The following is a 24,149-nucleotide window of genomic DNA, read 5'->3' as shown; positions in this document are numbered from 1 at the left end:
AGATGGAGATGAACAGTAATAAAACCAGTAACAATGTGGGATTATAAAGCAATAATTATATTTGTGAAATAAGACAGAACAAGAAAATCAGGAAATATTGGACTTTTTCAGAATTCATTGGACTTCTGGGGGACTCTAAAGTATATGCACTACTTCATGTCATTAATGTTCAGAAAAATGCTTTGAGGAGAGGAAGAGAGGAGAAAGTGGACTGTAAGTAAAGAAAACTTTGATCTTGATATTACTATTTTTTTGTGTATGGTTTTCCATAAAGCAAAGTTTTCCTGGTTATTTTTAAGTGTAATGGAAATTGTAAATATGTGCTGCTGCTTTTTGTTTTCCTTTCTCCTTTCACTCTTTCTACTTTTTCATTTTTAAGAAATGTAGACACTGCAATTTAAAAAAAAGCCTGGTTACAAGAGCACGACAAAAGAAAAAATGAAATGTGCTTTTTCTTGCATGGGGGAATGACTAGATTAAGGACCTTAGATTGATTCAGTAAGAGGTTTTAACAGAAATCAAGTAAATGAAAAAGACTATTGAATATTATGAGGCTTTATTCTAGCAAATGAATGTATGCTTAGTAGCAATTTGTTATCTGCCCTCATGTTTTCATGGAAATAATCTGATAAAGAGAAATTGGCTGTCTGGTTCTCATGTCTCCACGAAGACAATCTGATAATGAGAAAATGACTGTCTGATTCTCAAGTCTCCATGGAGACAATTTGATAAACAGAAATTGGTTAAAGTCTAGTGGAGGGCGATTGGCTGAGGGGAAAAAAGAGAAGAAAAACTGGCTAGGAGATAATGTTCTGTGAAAGCATTCAGGGGTTTTCCCAGCTGCGAGAATTATAAAGACAAGACAAATCCAGTTAGCACTTAGTAAAAGCACAGGCTACACCATGCATCTTAGCATGGATAACCTTTCTTTTAGGTTAACTCAAATCTATGAGTGTGTCTGTCAGTTTGGGACATTTGTTCCTATTAGGAAGGTAAAACGTCAACATTTGAAAATGTATATACTTTTGTGTGTTAGTATTAAATTAATAGATTTTAGGGGGTACTGTGGGGTTGTTTTTTTTTGGGGGGGAGCTTTCAATAAAACAAAACGTTCTGTAAGATGTGACATAAGTTCAAATGGATATGACAAGAAACAACTATATAAAAGTTCAACCTGTCAACCAGTGTGTGCATGTAACACAAAAGCTGGAAATAGACATTTAACAAAAAAGGTTTTATACATAAAAGGTGGAAATAACAACTTTTAATACAAGGATGCTTTCTGTAATGTCTTTAAATGTCATTGGTCTCACACGTAAACACACACAAAAAAAAAAAGAACGAACAGTGAATTATATTAAAATATGCAGAGTGCAAACAGCTATGTTACAGGAGATACACTTGGAACAAAGTGAACGTGTTAATTTGATAAAGGTTTTAAGGGTGGCTATTCAGTGGAATATCTGGTACAAAAGAAAAGTGGAGTACTTGTATCAATTGCAGGAGCAGCTCCAAAAGTGACAGAAGAGGATACAAAAGATACTAATTGCAGATTTTTAGTGCTAAGGGGCTACTGACAAGGGTGGAGGATTACACTCGTATGTATTTATATTCCACCTAAAGCTGCTATAATGGAGCTTAAGTAAATTCTTGGAGAAACAGTTTTCAGCAAGGAATACTACTTATAGGTGGGTAACGGAATTTAATCTGCAGCAGTGAAGATGTGTCTGGGGGGCCCAGAAAGGAAAGTATAACAAAGGTGGGTAGACTTTTGAAGAAATTTATGAAAATATTTGGCATGGAATATGCAAATTTAGTAATAGGAGTCTGGAGTGAATTTTCATATTATTCCCCAAGATATAAAAACTGGGCTAGGCCGAATGTACATTTTACAAGGACGTGCATTTAATTGAAGAGCTTGATACGCACCCAGTAACTATTTCAGATCCTGCACCAATAATAACTAAAATAAAAACATAGGGTAATGAAATAAAAATGAGACACTGATGATTTCCCACCTATCTGTTGAAATGAGAGGAATTTAAGGAATGGGTAGTGGAGATTATTCAGGAGCTATTTGAGAGGACAGAAATTACTTCTGAAAATATAGCTAAGGAGTGGGATAAAATTGAAGTGAAGTTTAAAAGAGGGTGGACATAAAAGACAGGGAGCTATTGTTTAGAAGTAACAAGACTTATTTAGAGGAATAAATATTGCAAAATAGGGGGAATCTCACAGAGCAAGAAGAGGATCAACTGCGGAACGCTAAGCAGAAAATAAGGGATCACCTCAATAATATACACGAGTTTAGAAAGATTGCTGTTAAGCAACTATTTTTTGATATTAACACTAGCGCACAAAAACTTTTAGCACAACGACTCAGACAACAGAAAATAAAGAGTTGAAGCCAACCCTAGGGTGCCTATAACAAGGAAGGTAATAAGAGATCCTGTAGAGGTATTAGAAAGATTTTAGAAATTCTATAAAAGTCTGTATAAAGCAGAGAAATATGGAAATTAAGAAAAGATACAAATGGAAATGTTTATGGAAGTATTACATATGCCAAGGTTAGAGGTAAATGAGGCTCAATGACCGTTCGAATAGGAGGAGATCAGATAAACATTATGATGTATAACCAATCTACATGAAAGTCCCCAGAAATAGATGGTATTCCTGTGGACGTTTGGAAGCTAGGAGGGAAAAAAATGATAAAGATCTAGGTTTTGTTCAACAGTATTTTAAGAGGAGGAGAAGTACCAACATCCTGGAAGAAAGCAGTGGTAGCTGCAATACCTAAAGCGGATAAAGATCCATCAGATCCAGCTTTATACAGGCCCATTTCAATACTAAACCATAGTTCTAAAGTGTTCATGTCTACAATGGCTAAAAGAATGGCAAAATTAATGCTGAAATTGACAGATATGGATCAATGTGGTTTTGTAGAGGGGAAGCAAACATTTGACAATTGTGTCGGTGTGGGGTGTTTTCATTTATGTAAATGTATAATTGCCTATGTCATAAGTGATGGCTTATTAAAAATGTTTTTGTTTTTAAAAAAAGGGCAGGAATTGAATAATTTATATAATGCTGCTTAACTTATATGATATATAGCAATATATGTGAAGTATAATGTTTGTAAACATGAACTTGTTAATACAGTTTGACTGCTTTTATATAAATGTAAAATTGCCTAGGTCACAAGTGATAATTCAATAAAGGTGTTTCAAAAAAAAGAATTATCTGATTCAACTAAACAAGAAACTAAGAGATCTAATAAAGTTCAATATGGTCAATTAGGAGGTCAGGTTAGCCTCTCAGGCTAAGGACAATCCAAGGCTTTCTTCAGCTATGCCAGTAACCTTACAGGTAACACACAGCAGTAATCAGAACTGGTGGTAAATAACAAAACCTTCACTGACCAGGGTGACAAAGCAAGTCTACTGGTTGATAAATGTAGCTTTAACTTCACCCCCCCCAACTACTCCCTGTAAAATCTCTTCTAGCATCTCCCTCCCCCCAAATAAAAACAGGGAGCAGGTCCTGGTAGAACTCACGAAGGCCAAAAACACTGCTTCACTGAGCCCAAACAATATCCCTAGTTGCCTCCAAAACAGCATAAAACATGACCTAGCAAGGCCACTTGAGGCACTCTTCAACTACAGCTTCAAAACAGGTCACGTGCCAGGTGAATTGAGGGCCGCAATGGTAATCCTTCTTCATAAGGGTGGACCATTAACCGCCCCAGGGATCACAGACCCATCAGATTGGCAAGTCTAATACGCAAAGCCATGGAATAAATCATCATGGAAATGATAAACAAGGACATTGGCAACTTACAGACACTGAACCCATCCCAGTTTGGCTTTGTTAAGGGAAGGTCTTGCCTAGTCAACCTGTTAAGACTTCTTCGAGAGGGTCATCAAGGCTATGGATGAAGGGAAAATGGTGTTTACTGCCTACCTTGACCTGGCTAAGGCATTTGACACAATACCCTACTCAGGTATTGTTGACAAACTCTCAGAACTAGGCATAAATCCCTACATAACTCACTGGATTGTTGGCTGGCTCACACATATGACCTAAGAAGTCAGAATCGGTGTCACCACCTCCACCAAGAGAATGATAATCAGTGCATACCCCAGGGCTCCACACTAGGGTATGCCAGCATTTACAAACAACTGATGATGCAGGGTTTGCTTGGAGGAATGTAAAATTGATTTCCATTATCTTGGTAGATATAAATATTGATTGTGAACAATAATCCCTATCTAAGGTATAGATGAGGAGTTCAGAAACTAGGAGGAAGTAAGGATGAGTGAAAGTGGTTAGACAGAGAATCTGGAGAGGCAGTAGGATGAGACTAAAGGTAAAGTTAAATGAGAGATGGGTTAGAATAATATCGGGCAGACAGAACCGAGATCTGCAGAGAAGGTATTCATGAGAAGTCTATAAACATGGAGCAATAGTAGTCAGCCAGGGGTTAAACAAAACCAGAACCAGGAAGGGGTTTGGCATTGGTTAGGATAAGTTGGGGGGTGAGTTCCAAGCCCAGGAGATGTGATTGGAGTATACAGACTCTCCAGAACGCCTGTTAGCTTTTGTGACTCGTAATAGGAATTTGTCAGAAGATCTCGGGAGTTTTACATTAGACTGAGGTTGAAGTAGGTTACAGAGTGCTGGACACTTGTCTGGAAGATATACTATGCCATGGGCCATTATAAGTTGGATGTGTTAGGTAATTGGGGAACTCAAGCCAGTTGAGTTGGCATAAGGCAGTACAGTGATGGGATCTATGTGGTGTGTTGGTGACAAATCTGGCAATCTTATTGTAACAGGTATCTAGTTGTGCTAGTTCTGTTTTGCTCAGGTTGGTGAAGATAGAGGTGACAGGAAGAGTACAGAGTAGATGAGTCCTGGCAACAAACTGTCTTGTGGAGTTGGTGAGGTAAGGTTTAATTCTGTAAAGAGAACTTAATTTTATGTGAACTTTTTTGTGGTTAGGGTGATGTTTATCAAATCTTATCAATCATGATACCAAGAAACTTAGTATGCGATATGGGTTCTATCTATATAGACAGTATTCTGGCCTACAACAAACACTTAGAATGATTTTCGTACTACCTTGGCTATGTCACCCAACTCATAAGTAAGGGTATGGGATCTAGGACCAAGGAAGTAATAGTACCACTTTTATCAGCCCTTATCAGATTCATCGAGTACAATGCCCTCTTTGCCATGAACCTAACCAGGCACTTCTAACAGTCGGAAAACTCTCAAAGGTTCTTAACCAGCAGAATCCAGGATATGAATACCCTGTGTTATACAGATCGTCTAAGGCACTTGTACTCAGTCTCCCACAGGTTACTGAGAGACAATCTATGACTGGCATTGTAAGGCATCTTCAGATGCAGCTCTGATGGATCTCTTGCACATATGCAAAACGAACAGCACCAGAAACACTAGATCCAAGGACCTGAACTTTGCCTGTGACATATATAAAACATGCTGGAGAGATCAATATGCGTCTCAAAGGATCCTTGCACTATGCAGTAAGTTCCCCATCCACCTGAACCAGAGTTCATCTCTGACCCTATTCAAAAAATGCTTAATCATTGGATGGGAAATCACAAATTCACCCCTAGTCTGGCCCCCATGTCTCTAATGGACAGATCAACAGTAAGTTAATCCTCAACTAACATACCCCCACATAACCCTTAACTACTTCTTCACTAACATGCCCCACAACATAAGCTTCCAAGGAACCTGGGAACAAAACTGGGTTGGGTTGTACGATTAGGCTTGTAAAGACCCTCCCCTCGTGGTCACCAGCCTAGTATAAACCTATAAGTGATTACAGACAATACCATAGTCATGGTACATTAACAATTGAGGGGGAAATCAAACCAGCTCTGAATATAGCTACACAGCAACTACAGGCATCCTACATTCGGTCAGAGCAAAAGCAGACCCTCACAAATAGAGACTAAATCAGAGGTCTTTTAAAATTTGATCCATCTGTGGGGAGTTCCTAAAGTAGACTTCTTTGCCTACTCTCCAAACAATCTACTGGCAAGATTCTGTTCCAAAAGGCATGGAAAACGGATGTCTTTTTCCCCCTTGGACAGGAATGTTATTGTAGACTTTTCTACCCTTTCCACTAATATCCAGGGCACTTTTGAAAATTCAAAAGGAATCCCCCAAAATCACTACGGTGACTTCCTTCTGGCCCAGGAAACTACAGTTCTCCCTTCTTTTGGAAATGGCCAGGGGCAACTATATTCAGGATTCCTCACAGACTGGATCTTCTCACACAAGAACAGGGATGTTTGATACACCCCAACATTAATTAACTGTATGAGGAGTCTAAACTCCTTTTAGGGACTTGTTTACTAAGGTTCTGCAGCCAATACTAATAGAGACAAGAAAGCCTGCTACTGGAAAATCATACATTAGCAAATGGAAAAGGTTTTCTAGTTTGTGCCATCAACAACACTCATTCAAGGCTAGTTGTTCTCTGAGTCTACAATATTTGTGTGAGTTACTATTTTACTGCCTTTCTTATTCTTCTATCAAGGTTAATTTATCAGCCATTGCAGCATGTCTGCCTATGAATCCTGCAGTTTCATGTCAAAATGATCTTGAAAAGAGTTTTGCCATAAGAGGCCTCCAATAAAAAAACAAGTGGCCTCTCCTTGGGATCCCAGTTTTGTGCTACACATAACACATGCTCCATTTGAATCAGCTAATCTGGCTATCTTGAGGTTCTTATTATGGAAATGACTGCTCTGACCCCTGCAAGAAAGGTATCGGAGTAGCAAGCTCTTATGGCAAGTCAACCCTGTTTCATTTTACATAGGGACAGGGTTTCTTTGAGAAGTAATCATTTTATGCTAAAGTGGTATCAGAGTTTACTTTAAGCCAAACTATCCATCACCCTGTTTTTCCTCTCCATAACCTAAAATAACGGAGAAAAGATACTCCATACCTTGGATATCCACAGTCAACTCAGGTGCTAACCTTGACAGAACTACATTTTTCAGCTCTTTGGATGAAGTATTCATTTCTTGTGAAGGTAAGAATGGACAACCTGTGTCAAAACAGACTATTTTCAATGGTTGTCTAAGACTATTACCTTTTGTTATACTCACCATAACAAATCTTTTCCAGGCAGGGTCAGGGTCCACTCTACTATGGCCTTAGCTTCCTCTATGGCTTTTTGGAAAGGGTTGTATTCTAGAAGTATTTTAGAAGCTGCTACTTGGTCCTCTGTACATACTTTTATAAAGTACTATAAGCTGGATTCCTTCTCTAGGTCTAGACCGTGTTTTGCAAGGACCATTCTTCAGGGGCTCTGGACCCTACACCTTCCACATCTCAAATATTAGTAAGCTATGTAAATCTACTCATATAACTAAGGCTACTGCTGCAATGATCAATATGATGAACATAGTACAGCTGTGGCTGTGGAAGTAAACTTACCATAATAGATAATGATCGCTGATGCAGTTGCTACCCCCACCCCCCTTGATTTTGGTGTGTTGTTTATGCCAGAGTGTGAGCATTTATTTTTTGCCTTTCCTAGCACTGTCCTTTCATGGCTTACTCTCTCTCTCTCTGTTGTCAGGAAAGCTCTGAAGGGCTTGGTGGCCAAACCTGCCCTTTTGTCTGCTCAGCTCGAGCTGCCTTGACAATTTGGCCGTCTGGAAGGTGCTCTGTAATTGTTACTGCACCAACGATCATGCGAACATCTACTGTTATGGTAACTTCAGCTTACACAACTGTATTTTTCTGTCTAAATATACTATAACAATATTAGATATCCCTTCGCATTACTTTATAAATTATATACAAATTGAGCTATTTTAAAGGTTAATATATCTTATTGCTTTACCTCCCGGGCCTCGCTGAAAAGGGGCACTACCCTAGTAGGACCTACCCAACAAAGAAATACAGTTAGTCAGACTTATCAGTCGTGCAAAAATAAAATGTCACAATTCATTGTAGGTGCCAGGAAAGCTGAAACAAAAGCCATCTCAGCACACCAAGGGGGAATCCTTGTTTCTGACACTAGATGGCGCAAAAAAAAAAAAAAAAAAAAAAAAAGATCTCGACTGAGAATGTATACGTTTTACACAGTAGGTGGCGCAGGGAGCCGGGCAAGTCCTTTGCCACACATCTTCACCGGCCACGAAACCTTTGGGCCTAGTCTCCCACTCCGAATTTGCTATGGGAGAGGTAGAGACAGCAGCTCCAATTGCGGTACCGGAAGGTGGCGGCGAGCAAGAACCTCCAGAGGAGCCGGTGTCTTGGAGTCCCGAAGTAGAAGTCTGCCTTTTCCACGCCATGCTGGGACACAAGCCCGTAGGTAAAGTGAGGGCCAAACTATCCACGGGGGTTGCCTTGGCACGGCAGCAGAAGGCGAGGGGGATGGTGGCAGAATTCTGGTTTGTCGAACCTTTCTTTTAAGTTATTTGCGGAATCCTACCACACCTGCAAAGCTTTCAGTGAGCACTAAAGAACCATTACGTTGATGGGTCCGGGATTAGTTGCGTGCGGTATTTCGCGGTACTGCTTTGACAGTGTGTATTGTCGTATGCAAGAAAAAACTCGAGAAACAAAACTGAAGTACTGAACTGTTTTCCCACAAAAAAAAAAAAAAAAAACAACACTTTGAGTAAGAATTTGAGGGGCTGACAGTAAATATCCGTATCAACTACCATTTTGTCCGTCCGTGTATAATCACGCGAGAATGACAGGTTGCGGGGACAAGTTAGGTCACGTGTAATTCTGGTGATTTGAATACTTGGATTTTCTTTGGGTCCGTTGACCCTTCACCTCCTTCCCCCAAATCAGGTTTGTTGACATTGTAGTGCCTGTTTGATTAGTTCGCCGCGTTATTGGGGAAACATTTAGTTTAAGTTACTGCTTAAGTAAATCGTCCAAGAGTTGGGGAAATGTATTTACATTATTAACCAAAATGAGCATTGTTTACACTTGTGCCTTTACAAATTTATAAAACTTTTGGGCAAACAAGTTGACTTTTGTTCATAAACTGGGTTCGTCCCGCCTTTACTAACAAAATGAAGCTCCTCTCCGTGAAGCTGTCATTATGACAGCAGTATTACTACGTTAAACTAATGTATGTTGAAAGGAGCATTATACTCGGTAATGGGTCTGATGTAAACCTTATGAGCACCTACAAGGATGCATGGATCATGCCATTCCTATCAAAACCAAGACTCACTCTTCTAAGAGAAGGAAACCAGTTTGGTGAACCCCTGCAATAAACAGACAATACAATAGAAGTTTAGAAAAAAAGCAAATCCCAAGAAGGAAAGACATCCCTGATCAGTATCAGTAAGAAACTGAGGTCCCTCATGAAATCATCCAAGGCTAACTTGGAAAGAAAAATAGCCAAGAATTCAAAAGATAACCACAAAGCCTTCTTTAGCTATGTTAAGAATCTAAGTGACAACTCGCAGATATGAACTGAACTAGTGCAAAGTAGCGCAAAATATACTGAGCCTACTGGTATTGCCAACATGCTGGCAGATAGATTCAGTGCAAACTTCACCCCTCCCCCTCTCACATCCAAAAGGGCCCACAACAATACCGGAAAAGTGTAGTGTCCCAAAAATCACAGACACACAGGTGAAGACAGCCCTTTCAAAAGCCAAAAACACAGCGTCAGTGGGACCAGATGGTGTCCCAGGCTGCGTCTTGCACGAACTACAGAACGAACTAACCCCCCCACCTAAACATGCTGTTCAACCTCAGCCTCTCCACAGGCTACATACCCATAGAATGGCGGACAGCAACGGTTATTCCTCTCCACAAAGGAGGGGCCACAACTGACCCTGGTAACTATCGCCCCGTAAGCCTGACTAGCCTGGTCTGCAAGGCTATGGAGCACATCATCATGGCACTCATTAACAAAGACATTGGGAACCTCCAAACACTTGACCCGACACAGTTCGGCTTTGTTAAGGGCAGATCATGCCTACTAAACCTGGTTGATTTCTTTGAGACAGTCACCAAGGCCATAGACGAGGGAAAGGTGGTTCACACAGCTTACCTTGACCTCGCCAAGGCTTTCGACACCATTCCCCGCTCGGGTATTACAGAAAAACTCACCAGCCTGAACATAAACCCCTACGTCACAAGATGGGTTGCCAACTGGCTTACAGACAGAACTCACACGGTAAGAATAGCGGCCTCCAGGTCCGACTCTAAACCAGTCACAAGTGTTGTCCTGCAAGGCACAGTCCTGGGACCCCTACTGTTCGGCATATACATCTCAGAAGTACAGGCAAACACAGGAGGACTATGGCTAACCAAGTTCACTGATGACTGCAAACTGGGAACCATAACTGACTCTCCAGCTGACACGAACATCCTCCAAAATGGCCTTACTGAGACGACACCTGATGTCAAAGTCATGGCCTCGAGCTAAATGCCAAAAAATGCATAGTCATCCCATTTGGGAAAAACAAAACACCACCACATAGGTGACAGCCCCCTTAATACAGAAGAGGTAATAAGAGATCTGGGGACTCAGGTGGATAGTAATCTCTCCTTTGACAATCATATTGCCAAAGTAGTTAGCAAATCCTTCTATGTGGCCCATCTAATTACTAAAGGGTTCGCATGTAGAAATAAAGAGGTTATAGTGCCCCTCTCCTCGTCACTCATTAGACCCATCATAGAGTACAATGCCCCATTTGGGATGTACCTCACAAGACACTTCCAACAGCTGGAAAGACCACAAAAATACCTCACCAAGAGGATCACTGGTCTCAAACATATGTCTTATGCAGCCCGACTGGAAAAAACTCAGGCTGTACTCAGTGGCATATCGCTTACTCAGAGGTGATCTCTGCCTGACTTACAAAGCCATGTCCAACTCAGAATTGATGGACATGCTCCACCTAAAGAAATCCAAGTCACTGCGAGCCACGCGCTCTTGTGAGCTAAACCTTGCCACACAATAAACAGAACATGCTGGAGGGATAGATTCCTCTCACAGATAGTCCCCATGCTTTGGAATAAAATTCCAAATTACATCAGGCAGAGCTCTTCACTAACACTCTTCAAGAGAAACCTTGAAGAGTGGATGGGTAACAGAAAATACACCCCTGGGATCACTTCATTGGCTCTGCTTGACAGAGGATCAGTTAATTAATCAATGGGGTGGCGAAAGCCGACACACTCTGGCTAGGCTTATAAATGCCCTCGGGCAGATAGCCTAGTACCTATCTATGAACCTATGATATATTAGTAGAGGAGAATTGCGACCTCTTTGTATCTAGAGGGAATACCTTTGGAAATTAGATGAGCAAAATAGAAGATTTTCTGATCTACTGTGGAGATTTGATTGTCAAAAAATAGTTATTAACAAGAGTATGTAGATCCCTTACAACAGTGTCTGATTGGAGAGGTGTATTACCAGTATGTTACCTGAAATGAACTTGTTTTATGTTTTTTTTTTTTTTTTTTAAATCCATCCACCCACAATCCCCTTTTTTCCCATTATTGCACATGGGGTCGGGGTGTCACTTCAGCAGTGACAATCATCCTGAGCTATGGTTTACGCCGTCTGGTGGCTAGGCCTGCTGCATTTTTTCATGTATACTTATATGTGTGTGTGTGTGTGTGTATAAATATATATATATATGTGTGTGTGTGTGTGTGTGTATATATATATATATATATATATATATATATATATATATATATATATATATAGATATAAATATATATATATATATATATGAATATATTTATCTATATAGATATAAATATATATATATATATATATATATATATATGAATATATTTATCTATATAGATATAAATATATATATATATATATATAAATATATATATATATATATGAATATATTTATATAGATATAAATATATATATATATATATATATATATATATATATATATATATATATATATATATATATATATGTAGATGCGGTGGAAGACTTAACAGCAACAACCAGTTTATAGTTTTCTGCGTTTACAGATAACCATAGGCCAAGAGTGTTGGTCTGAAGGTCTGAGAAATAGATGCCAAATAGAGCCCTATGGTACACCATTAGTAACTTATTTGCTTTCAAAAGTGGCACCTGCAGCTTTAACCACATGGGTTCTTACTTCCTTTTCATGAGATCTGGAACATATCCATGACTGGATGGTCAGTAATAGTCCTTACTCCGTGCTTGTAAGACTGTTTGCTTTTATGGTCCATGCAGCCACATGGGACTTTTCTTTTTATTAGGTGACTAACATTTGTGATAGGTACATGATTTACCAGATTTTGGCTCTGGTTAAATCATTTTGTTTCCGTCTGTGCAACTTCAGCCTTATCAAGCACCTCGACCCTCCCGGTGACCTTTCTTTCAACTGTATTGCATGCTTTAGTTTCCTCACATTTAGACTATTGCAATGATTTTTATGCTGTCTTATTTCACTTAGAGCCTGTTCGACTAAAACTGGTGCAAAACTCTGCAGCTCAGTTACTTACTCAGCTTTCCGTAAAGCAGTGAATTGCCTATAAGGTCCTTGTTTTGGTTTATTTGACACTTCATAATTTTGAGGCACCTTACTTGACAGATACTGTGTGCAGGTACAATACAAGTCACATGTTCCATTCCAGCACACAAGGATTCCTGATACTTCATTCTACAATGTGAGGTCCTTTGGTTGTCAGTGATTTAGTTATCAAGGTCCTTTGTTATGGCATCTGTTCTCGGCTGGCTGTGGGACTTGCTCATATTAGCCAAATTTAATAAGGGGTTAAAACACATCTATTTGAATTGGCTTACAATTACCATTATTTCCCTTTATTGTTTAATTTGTATTTATTATTAATTATTTGCTGTTTTATTTCAGTTGTCAGTCTTTGTAGTGTGCATCATCTTTCCTGTTAATTTATCGATTGTTACAGTTCTTGGGCTCAGCGACTTAAACTTGAGATTGAATGTACTGCCAAGTATGTGGTCAGAACTCTTATTTCTCAAAAACAGGGACTGAGTGGCACACAGCAACTGCCATGAGCTCCCATATTGTTACATTGTATGCCTTCTCTAAGCTCATAAAACAAATGTAGACAGTGTTTGCAAACTTCCATTACAACTCCAATATTTGTTCAAGGGCAAAGAGGTGAATTGTTGTACCATAGTTAGGATAAAATATCTATTCCTTTTCTCAAATCATAGGACAAAACCTCCTTTTAGCACCCTGACATATGCTTTTTCCTTGGAGGCTGAGAAGTAGGATCCCTGTATGATTGGAACATACTCTCTTTTATTTATTTATTTTACATTTGTTTACTGGGAAAGTCCGACTGGAATGAGGTCCATTTACAGCGGAGGCCCGGGGAGAAAAGCTCCACATTAAACAATATGTGCAATGGTAATTTTGCAATCAAAAGATATGTCATACAATCAGTAATACATTTACAATGGCTTGTTCCAAGCAAGCTTAATGTACACAAAGTAGGCCCTGGATGGAAGCATTTGGGAGAAAAAAATCCACATTAAACAATACAATCAAAAGAGACATCACGCAAGACATAATAAATTTACAGTGGTTTGTTCCAAGCAGGCTTAATTTACACATAGTAGACCCTGCATGGCAGTATTTAAGGAGTTTTTAGTACTGTATTATAGAGACAGTAAGCAAAGAAGAGAGGAAAGGTAGGAAGAATTGGAGGAGAGCGGGAAAGCATTTATGTGATGCAAGGACAGAGCCAGGAGTACAAAAGGTGTGACTTTTTGAACAGTGAGATAGATGGTGCTGTAGAGATATTTTGGGGAATTCTCTTGTCCCCTTTTTGAAAATGGGGCCACTGTTTATAAGTTAAAGGTATTTGCAGCTCTCATAAGAAGTTGTAACAGACTGTTTAAAAAAGCCAGTAAAAGAATAGTTAAGAATGCTTATGGTGTTATGATTTCAGTTTGTAATCTGTGGTCTTCTTCTTTTGGCTTTTTCCCGGTTAGGGGTTGCCACAGCTGATCACCTGTCCGCTCATGATTGGCAGTGAAGTTTTTATGGTGTCGAGTTGCCAGTCTGGTGCCCAACCTTCCACAGAAGGCACACACGCACGCAGTCATGCCTAGGGCCAGTTTAGAGTATCCAGTCCACCTACAGCATGTCTTTGTTATGTGGGAGGAAACCGGAGCACCCGGAGGAAACCCACACGACCACAGGGAGGACATGCAGACTCCGAACAGAAGGCACCTCAGCCGAGGCTCGAACCAGAGAACCTCGTGCTGTGAGGCGACAACACTAACCACTGCACCACCACGGCCACCCAGTTTGTAATCTGTGGTAATAAAAATAATTTAATAGTAAAACTTATCTCCATATTTAATTAATTAGATTGAAATAGTTCTACATTTTCTGCAGTCTGCATTTATTATACCTTAAAGGGAAGTGTCAAAAAGTGGAGTTATGTTTTGGCCTAGGAGGAACTCCTATTAGCATGAAGTTTGTAGCCCTTGTTGCTTTCTGTATCACTGTGGTCATAAACCTGTTGAGCCTGTGGGAATCCACAACTGTTTACTGTGTATTGCCATTTTAAAGCTACCTTCTGTACTACCCTTTTGGGCCTAAATCTATTGAGTGATTAGTGTCTGACAGCTCTTTTACTGTGACATCTTAAAAGTGAATATGATTAACAGAAATAGAGTGTATGATGTGGAGACTCTGTAACTGATCCTAGGTTTTCAAAAATCTAAACATAGTTTAGTGACTGAAAAAGGAGGGGCATTATGGTGTGTTCAAAACATGACAAAGAAGACAGACCAGAGACTCTCACTGGAAGAAAATTTCAGACACTCATGTGCGTACTGCCGTCCTAAATAGATGCAGACCATAGAGTGTCACTAGAAGAAGGTTTCGATTCAGGCAATTGTGCAGATATTGCCGTTCTAAATAATTTATTTTGTGAGTTTGTTTATTAGTAAAGTCCGGACGTGGCAGACTCCATTTTCACCAGAGGTTTGGGGGAAAAACTCCACAAAAGAATTAAAATACAAGATGAACTTAAATGCAGTTAAATGAGTACAAGTAAAGAACAGCATGAAGATTACAGTACACAATAGAGATACATGCACATGGCGTTATAAGTACAAAAATATATAAATACGTGCACAACATGCAAGTCTAAAACAATGTCTGAGCATGAAAGATTCAGGCTGGACACAATTTGAATTGTAAGGCAGGAAATACACCCAGAGAATATTGCAAGAATAATTTATTTGATGATTGGAATAATTAAGACAGTAGGTCAGGTAGGGTGAAGTAGTGGTAGAATGCAGAATCTCCAGGGTAGATGGGGAATTGGAAGAATAGAGGACAGGACCAGAGTAGTAAAGGCTGACTTAGTTATGCAGCTGTAGGATAGTTAATGGGTAGGTCTGGTAGAGTACAGAACCTCCAGGGTTTCTTAATTTCTTAGTTTCTTAAAGGTTCCTTAAAGGAGTAAGCATTGGTCATGTTTTGAAAAGAGGGAGATTGTTCCAGATTTGGATTTAGTACTAGAAAATGTGCCATCTTTGTGTTGGTTGTTGGAGTTTAATGGTTTATGTACTTCTGTAGTGGAGAGCGCAGGGAAGAGTCTGATCATTGCATGAAATAATTAAGGGATAGTCATTTCTCCAGATGTTTTTATTGAGTGAAAAAAGGGATAGGCCAGTGGTATGTAAGTTTCAGTATCCATAATGACTTTGGTTAGTTTAATAAAGACAGGAATTTAAGAGAAGATTGTCAGTAAAGCAATGGAGATGGCAAGTCAAGCTTTAGGAATAAGGTAGTTTTTGATACAAAAAGTCTGTCTGTCTGTCAAACTTGAGTAGCTCTTCAAAGTGGGGTACCTACTTTAGTTACTGATTCAAGTTGTTTACTGTTGGCAGTCACTAAATCAAGTTGTTTACTGTTGTCAGTAACTTGAACCACAACAATAATGTGTTGATTAATGAACTTGATTTGAAAGAGCATCCGTTTATTTTTGTTTTGTTTGTTTTTTTGCATTTAATTTCAGACTGAAGTCTTCAGCCTGTGCCCGGATGGGATTAGGCAGTTTGAGGTGGTGATTTAAAGGCATAGAGTTAGGGGAGTATTATGAGATGATGTCCTCTTCATACTGAGTAATGCTAGCTGGGAGGCATGTGTTGGACCTGTTTGTAGACATAGCAAATAATGGGTGTCCATGGACTGAGGCCTGGGGAACACTTGAGTTCTGTGGGCTGTAGTGGGGAAGTTCGAGAATATCGTTTGAGTGGGTGGTCACTATCAGTGGAGTAGCTAGAAAACAGTGATGATTGAAGTAAGTTTTATTTATTTTTATTTTTTATTTAACATTTGTTAACCGGGAAAGTCCAACTTGAAACAAAGCCAATTTTCAGCGGAGGCCCGGGGAGAAAGGCTGCAGATGCAAGTCTTTGTAAGTTGTATTATAAATATTTTGGAAACAAGAGGGTTATTGTTGACCATATTAAAAATCTTGGACGGGTTGTGAAAAATGGCCTAGATGCGTTTATTTTATTGAGACGTAACATACTGTTAATAAAACTAAGAAGTGCTTTTCTGTCCCACACCATGGTCTAAAGCCATGTTGTGCACTTGAAAAGAGATTTTTTTTTTCTAAGGTTGCTCAGTAACTGGTAATGGATGCATTTTTTAGGTATCTTGGCAGTGAGTGGAAGAGTTGTGATTGTCTTTACTGACTTAAGTCAGTAGATGTACAAGTTTTCTTAAGTGATGGTGGTGTTTCAGTTTTCCAGGACTGTGTGGTGGTGGGGGCATAATTGTTTTTTATTGACCTGTTTATTAAAACTGAAACTGGGTATGAAATGGCTTCAACAGCAATCTTGTGCAGGTAGTACCTTGCATGAGAAGGCAAGACACACTAATCTGATTTTTTCAGTCCACAAAGTATGTTGTGAGGTAAAATAGCAAGACCTGCTTGTGGTGCTACAGGGACATTAACACTGGAGAGGACATCATGGTAAACTGATCATAGTGAGCTTTAAAGAATGGATTGTGTGCATGACCACAGAGATTGATGAGGAAGTTGAAGCATACGGAGGCGAGACCTAAAATGGTGAGGCACATAAGATACTGGGTCCCTGACTGAAAAAGGAGTGTTAGTTGGGGACTGTTATCTTCAAAAAAGATTGTAGCCAGTGAGGTGCCACAGGTTTCAGTGAGTGTATCAGTCCTATTCAGCATGTTTGTGTCAAGAATTGTAGCTCTAGAGAGCAAGATCAAGTTGTTTGTAGGTGATGCTGAGATTAGAGCTCTGGTTACACATGGTACAGATATCTTTGGTGATACATTCAGAGGCTTCCAGGGGGGTTTGATGTGCAAATGTGCGTTGTAGTAGTGCCATTGTAAGGAAATCATGCACGCTAGGTAGAGTAACCCTGGAGATGACAAAGAGGGGCTCAGCTTGAGATTCATGGTTCTGTTTTGCCCCCGGTTCATGACCACTAGGGCCTTTATAAGCCTAGCAGTGCATTCCAACCCAATTTTGTCACCATGTATCATGGGCATTTATTAGGAAAGGATTATGTTAGCTAGGAAGTTTCTAGAGGTTGTGGGTGGTATGTTAGTTTGGACATTACTGCCTGCCTCTATCTATCAGAGACATGAGGTCCAGACCCGAGGTGAATTTCTGATTTCCCATACATTGGTCAAGGTTACACTTAAATAAGGTTAGGGATGGGATCTACTTCACATGGATGGGGAGCCTGTTCCAGAGCATGGGAACATCTAAGACATATCTGTCTCGCCAACATGTCTTATTTGTGTCACAAACCACATTTAAAATTTTAATTCTTGGATCTAGTAGTTCTGGTGCTGTTTGGGAGACTGCAGAGGGACATTACTTCCTAGACTTCCTATAGACTACTAATCTGAAAAAAACTGTCAAGTGTTTATTGGAAGCCAGCTTGTGATTAGCCCTGTTGTTTTGCCCCTGGAGAGAGAGAGAGAGAGAGAGAAGAAACACAAGGATGCTGATGCCTTGTTGTCTGTGCTTGGGCTGTGTGTATGGGACTTCACTGATTGGTCTGGTTGCCATTTTGATGGAAAACTCTTCACTTGTCATTTTGAACTATTGTGCAGTGTAGCAGTCTTGTATTGAGCAGCTGTATGGGCTCTCCAGAGTATTTATCTGGAGAAGGCTAGAAGGAATAGAACAAGCTTGTAGACTCCTACAACATCTGGGATGAGAGTGCTCACCAAGAAGCCTGTCACCAGCTTCTCAAGAACCAGCTTGGGATTAGTGCTACTGTTTTGCTTATTGTGAGAGGAGGATACATTGATTTCTAGCTGAGTGTAGTTGTAGTGAAACCAGCACTTGTAGCAAGCAGTAGATGAATTACTGCTATTCATCATTCTTGACAAACCTAATTCTGTCTTTAGGACCATTAGATTAGCCACCATTTAATCTAGCTTCAGATTGGTACTCTTTAAGCATTTCATCCATAAACCTTCAGGGTCTGCTATAGTAAGTCTCCCTCCAACCCCGAGGACCTTGACCAGCTCTAGTCCTCCATTCTCTAACAACATGGATCGGTAGTCTGATCTTACTCCATCTGTGGCCACTTTGGTTGATTTAGGTCTTCTAAGGTTGTGTAGCAACTGCATTATGCTTCTCAACTGTTGACTGCTTCTACCAGCATATATAGTACAAACTCTGGAAGCAAACGTCTGTTGTCAGCCTAGTATTGGTAATCATCATACCTCTGGAACACCACATCAGTCACAGTGCACCACCAAGCCCATAACATATGGTGAGGTTTTAAACAAAAAAAATTATCAAAGCCTCCTAGAACACACCATAAAAGTTCTCGGTGTCCAGAGCACAAGACACCACCTACACCATCTCCACTGACACATACTGCATTTTACACTGATCACACAAGAGTCTACAGAAAAGCAAGCCTGAGCCCATGAAGCTCCTTCAGTCTGCTTTCACACGGGGAAATGTTTTTGTCAGGTCATTCATAATTAGGCATACAGACACCATTTACCAGACTGGAGAAGTACAGGGTAACTGTAAGTTGCTTGTCTGATACCAGGATTCATGATGTCACAAGAGCCGTAATGTCCATTAAACTAAACAGATATGGACTCTCCTTCATTGCCCCAACTTTGTAGATGCAGTCAGTCCTCACATCCTGTTCAGATGTGAGCATTTAGTTCCCCCATTAGCAAGACCAACTCATTGTCTTGTATGAAGGAGATCCTGATACTTCTTTGTGAATGCCCCCTTTCTCTCTGTTGTAGCCCTGTTGTGGAACATAGGCTGAGATCATAAAGACTGCCATGATTGCCAGTGTGTGTCAGTGATTCTGATGATATCTCTTAGTGTGTTGTAAAGATCGTTTTTCACCACATATTCCACGCCATTTTGTAATTCCACACTATTTGTAGTCTGCCCTGTCCCTGAGTAGTAGACTGTGAATACCAGGCCAAGAGACTTTGCTGTGTTGCCCTTTGACCATGTCTCCTTCCTACCTAGTCATCTGATTACTGTCATTCCTTCCACTTCCAACTTAGTCATATAATTACTATCATTCTTTCCACTTGCAGTGTGCATCATGTCAGTGGACCTATGTTCACTGTAGCAGTTCTTAGTCCATTCATGCCAGATTGATTGGTTTTATATCCAGCTTTCACTCAATGAAGCTGCTGCAGGTAACCTAGTTTACTGATCCAGGGCTATTGGACTTCATGGCAGGCATGCTGTGGCCAGTAGGTGTATGTAGACCCCGTCTGTCATTGGCATACTTCCCTGATGCAAGTTGGAGTAGACCAGGTTCTCAACCTACTTATCACTGGAAAACACCCATTCCCCTTTTTGGCGACATTAGTCAATGTGACCATATCACTTGGAGGCAATTTATATGCCTCTTGGGTGCCTAGCCCTGATGTGACATGCAGTCTTTGGACCTTGCTTTCCTATCTAGATGGTATTAAGCACCACAGCTGATGCTTGAGGTGGTTGGTCCACACAATTCATCCCTAATGGTTACCTCCTAGACCTTGCTGCTGCCCATGGCTCTATACAATTTTGGGTGCACTTTGTTGACAGACCACTCAAGTACAATTTGGAGAGCTGGGTTTGAGCCTTTTAACTTCCATCCTTGAGGCAGAGACACCCAGCACATTTTGGGGAGGTGGAATGAACACTGCTGTCAGACACACACAGTGCAACTCACTCTAACCCCAACACACGTGTTGATAGTCAATAAAATGTCTGATACTAGTGAGACAATGTCTTACTCCCCTATATATTTATGATTAAATTAATAAATAATTGGCCACAGTGATGTATTTCAGCTCATTGCTGTCAACCCATTGCAACCCCCACACATTCACAAATACACAATTAACTCCGCTGTATAAAAAACTTGTGCTTTCCTCCACATTCTCTGACAGTGGCAGTTCAGCAGAACATACAATTGTTACTTACACAGGTCACACAGCACAGCAGACTATTGTCAATTAGGAAAAAAAGATCCCCTACTCCACAAGTCAAATGTTATTTTACTTTACATTTTCATGACTTCCTTGGGTATCGGTCACCTGATTCTTCCTGGGCCTTCATTCTGAGCCAGTGCAAGGTGGCCATTCACCAACCCAAACATCCTCCCATTGAAGTGCAGTTTTTATGCCCCCCCCCTAAAGAAAATAAGGGAGGATGACTATTAAAGTGTAGTCACATAGTTTCATAATGGGGGCAGTGTCCTTTAAAAAAAAGTTACATTATTCAGCATTTATCAAAAATTGGAACTTTGTACTTGTAGTGTACAGCTGCCAGAGCTCCTCATACTTGAGCAGTCAACTGTTTGGCAGAAGTTATAAACATAATAAATAAATAAATGAATAAATTATCAAAATAAAGTTTGAGGTATCGCAGCCCATCAGACTAGTACCATAAGTTGCTTTTGGCACTTTCCATCTCCTGATTTTTTTAAAGACTAGATTGGGTTCTTTGTGGTTTCTCCTCTGTGCTGAACGACTTCTCATATGTTAACCATCAGTAACATATTTTTGAATTCTTACAGAAATGTTTCTACAGTGAGTAGCTTGTTCCAAGACCCACCTTGCCCAGTAATTAGATTTTAGGTTTTCTCTGGTGAAAGAAAGGAGTGGTTAACACACACACGCACACACACACCTTGGATCAGAAGAATTTTCCAGTGCCAGACTGAGGATTGAAATTCTGCCAGACTGAAAAAAGCCTTCATTCAAAACATTTTCTCCCTACCCTCCCACCTCCATTCAGTCACCACTCCTCACATTTGATAGGGCACTTAGTTTAAGGAGAGGGGAAAAAGTAAAAGACATCCACCTAGCACAAACTTAAATTCCACAGGGCCTTTAACTTATAGAAAAGAAATAAGTCATTGTCTCTTTTTTTTTTTGATTATGAACTTTGACTGCACTTTTTGTGGATACTTCGTTGAAGTTAGCGTATTTGTTCTGCCAGCTAAGTTTAAATATGATTGCGCATTTGTGCCTTGCTGGTATTTTACTGTTGTTCATTTTTGCCTTTCTGACTGTAATACAGCACTGTCGTGCCTTTTTGGTATTTTACTGTCTTGCTGACTTTAGTGGTATTAAGTTTAAGTAATACTGCACTGTTGTACTTTGTTACTGTTGTTTACTACTGGCATCATGTAAGATAGTACTGCAGTGTTGGCTGTTACTGATACCATGTATGTAAATGGCAGAGTAACTCATGTCAGTTACTGCTTGCACTGTTGGTCATTGGTTCATAGGTTCATAGGTTTATACTAGGCTATCTGCCCTAAGGCATTTATAAGCCTAGCCCAAATTTTTGTGGCTTACGCCACCCCTTATATGAAAAAATACTGTGCCCATTAGTTTGTTGTGCCTCTGTCCAGCAGTGACACAGAGATGATTCCCGGGGTAAACCTACGATCTCCCAACCACAGGTCTAGATTTCTCTTGAACAGAGTCAGCGAGGTGCTCTGCCTCACATGGACCGGGATTTTATTCCACAGCATAGGGAGTCTCTGAGTGATAAATCTATCCCTCCAGCACGTCCTATTTATATCCGTGCTAAGGTTTAAGTCGCTTGCTTTAGTGGTTTTGGTGGATTTGGATTTTTTGAGGTGGAGCATGTCCATTAATTCCGGGTTGGACATGGCCTTGTATGTCAGGCACATGTCACCTCTGAGCAGACGGTATGCGACTGAATAGAGCTGGAGTTTCTTCAATCTGGCAGCATATGACAGATTTTGGAGTCCCTTTATCCTTTTGGTGAGGAACTTTTGGGGTCTCTCCAATTGCTGCAGATGTCTGGTGAGATACATCCCGAATGGGGCATTGTACTCGATCACTGGTCTGATAAGTGAAGAGTACAGGGGAACAATGACCTCACTAGATCTGGATGTGAATCCCTTCATGATCAGGTGGGCAATGTAGAAGGTCTTTCTAACCACTTTAGCAATGTGAGTGTCAAAAGAAAGGCCACTGTCAACCTGGGTCCCCAGGTCCCTGATAACCTCTTCTGTGCTTAGTGGATTGCCACCTATATGGTAGCTTGGGGTTACCTTGTTTTTCCCGAAGGGTATGACTATACATTTTTTGGCGTTTAACTTCAGGCCATGGCTCTGGCACCAGCTATCTGTTTCTGTGAGTCCTTTCTGAAGGATATCCGTGTCCGATGCACTTTCCACTATGGCGCCCAGTTTGCAGTCGTCTGCAAACTTTGTCAGCCAAAGTCCTCCCATGCTGGCCTGTACTTCTGAGAAGTAGATGCCAAACAATAGGGGGCCAATGACCGAGCCCTGTGGGACACCACTTGTAACCGGCTTGGAGTCTGACACAGCGCCAGCAACTCTAACCCTGTGGGTTCTGTCCTTAAGCCAGTTTGCAACCCATCTTGTGACATATGGGTTTACATTTAAGCTGGTAAGTTTTTCTACAGTACCCGAGTGGGGTATTGTGTCAAAAGCCTTTGCAAGGTCAAGGTAGGCTGTATGGACTGCCTTTCCCTCATCAATGGCCTTGGTGACTGTTTCGAAGAAGTCGACCAAGTTCAAAAGGCATGATCTTCCCTTGACAAAGCCAAACTGGGTCGGGTCCAATGTCTGCAAGTCCCCTATATCTTTGTTTATGAGCTCCATTATGATCCTCTCCATAGCTTTGCAGACTAGACTTGTTAAGCTTATGGGGTGGTAATTACCAGGGTCCGTGAGGCCGCCTTTGTGGAGTGGGACCACAGTTGCCGTACGCCACTCCTTGGGCACGTATCCTGTGGTAAGGCTGAGATTAAACAGCTGCCTTATGTGCGGGGTTAATTCCTCATTTAGCTCATGTAGCACACAGCCGGAGACACCATCCGGTCCCATTGATGCTGTGTTTTTAGCTTTAGAGAGAGCAGCTTTCATTTCTTCTTGTTATTTTATACCCTGACTGCCTCCTATACTGAACCGCTGCTGAAACTTCCTGCGTTAAAATTACTGTACTTGAGGCTATTGATTTAGGATTTGGTAGGTATTTACAGTTACTGCACCTGGATGGGTTAAACTGTCTGCTGCTTGCCCTACTGGGTAGAGCTATTTGATTTAAAATTGTCACTCGTTGCTAATTACCTTATTGCTGCTACATATTTCTGCAACTTTTATATTTCTTTTTCTGCAGTAATCACAGCTTGTGTTGAGTTCGTAGGTAGCTACTAGGCATGTAGTTCATTGAAGTACCCAGTTGCCCAAAGCACTGTATGGTTAAGTGACTTGACTAGGTCGGACAGTAGACAAGATTCAAACCCTTTACCCTTGACAGAGAAAGCAGTACATTAACAAGTCAAAGCTTTAGTTGTCTGTTCTAACTTTTATCCTTTTAGCATTGTCCCATATTACCTCCTTTATCTAGGCCAGTCGATTGTCCCCTTTCACATTCTAACTTAAGCCATTACTGCTCCCATTGTGCCTTGTGATGCAGAGTCCACCTGATAGGTATTCCAACCTTGTAATGCCAAGAGTCCAGGACTTGAGACTGTCCTGCAAGTTGAAGAAATTCATGTATGCATAGATACAGCTGCATGGTTTCAGAGCAATGTAAGCACTGCCTATCTTCCTAGATGTA

The 24,149-nt window shown here is 40.5% G+C and overlaps 1 protein-coding gene across 2 annotated transcripts in view; it reads left to right on the top strand.

Annotated features, from left to right (window-relative positions):
• Positions 1-8,131: 8,131 nt before the first annotated feature.
• The window catches only part of LOC122817174 (MRG domain binding protein), a 189,176-nt gene continuing 173,158 nt past the window's right edge, over positions 8,132-24,149 (top strand). For both annotated transcript variants that reach the window (XM_044090381.1, XM_044090380.1), the window contains exon 1: positions 8,132-8,365. In XM_044090381.1, the coding sequence (XP_043946316.1) occupies positions 8,227-8,365 (139 nt within the window). In that variant the 5' untranslated portion in view covers positions 8,132-8,226. The remainder of the gene's footprint in view (positions 8,366-24,149) is intronic.

The sequence above is a fragment of the Protopterus annectens genome, chromosome 12.part0 (assembly GCF_019279795.1).
Source record: "Protopterus annectens isolate FY-2018-M chromosome 12.part0, PAN1.0, whole genome shotgun sequence".
NCBI classification, from domain to species: Eukaryota; Metazoa; Chordata; order Ceratodontiformes; family Protopteridae; genus Protopterus; species Protopterus annectens.
The sequence above is the reverse complement of the archived record's forward strand: the minus strand, read 5'-3'. Positions and strand labels throughout refer to the sequence as shown.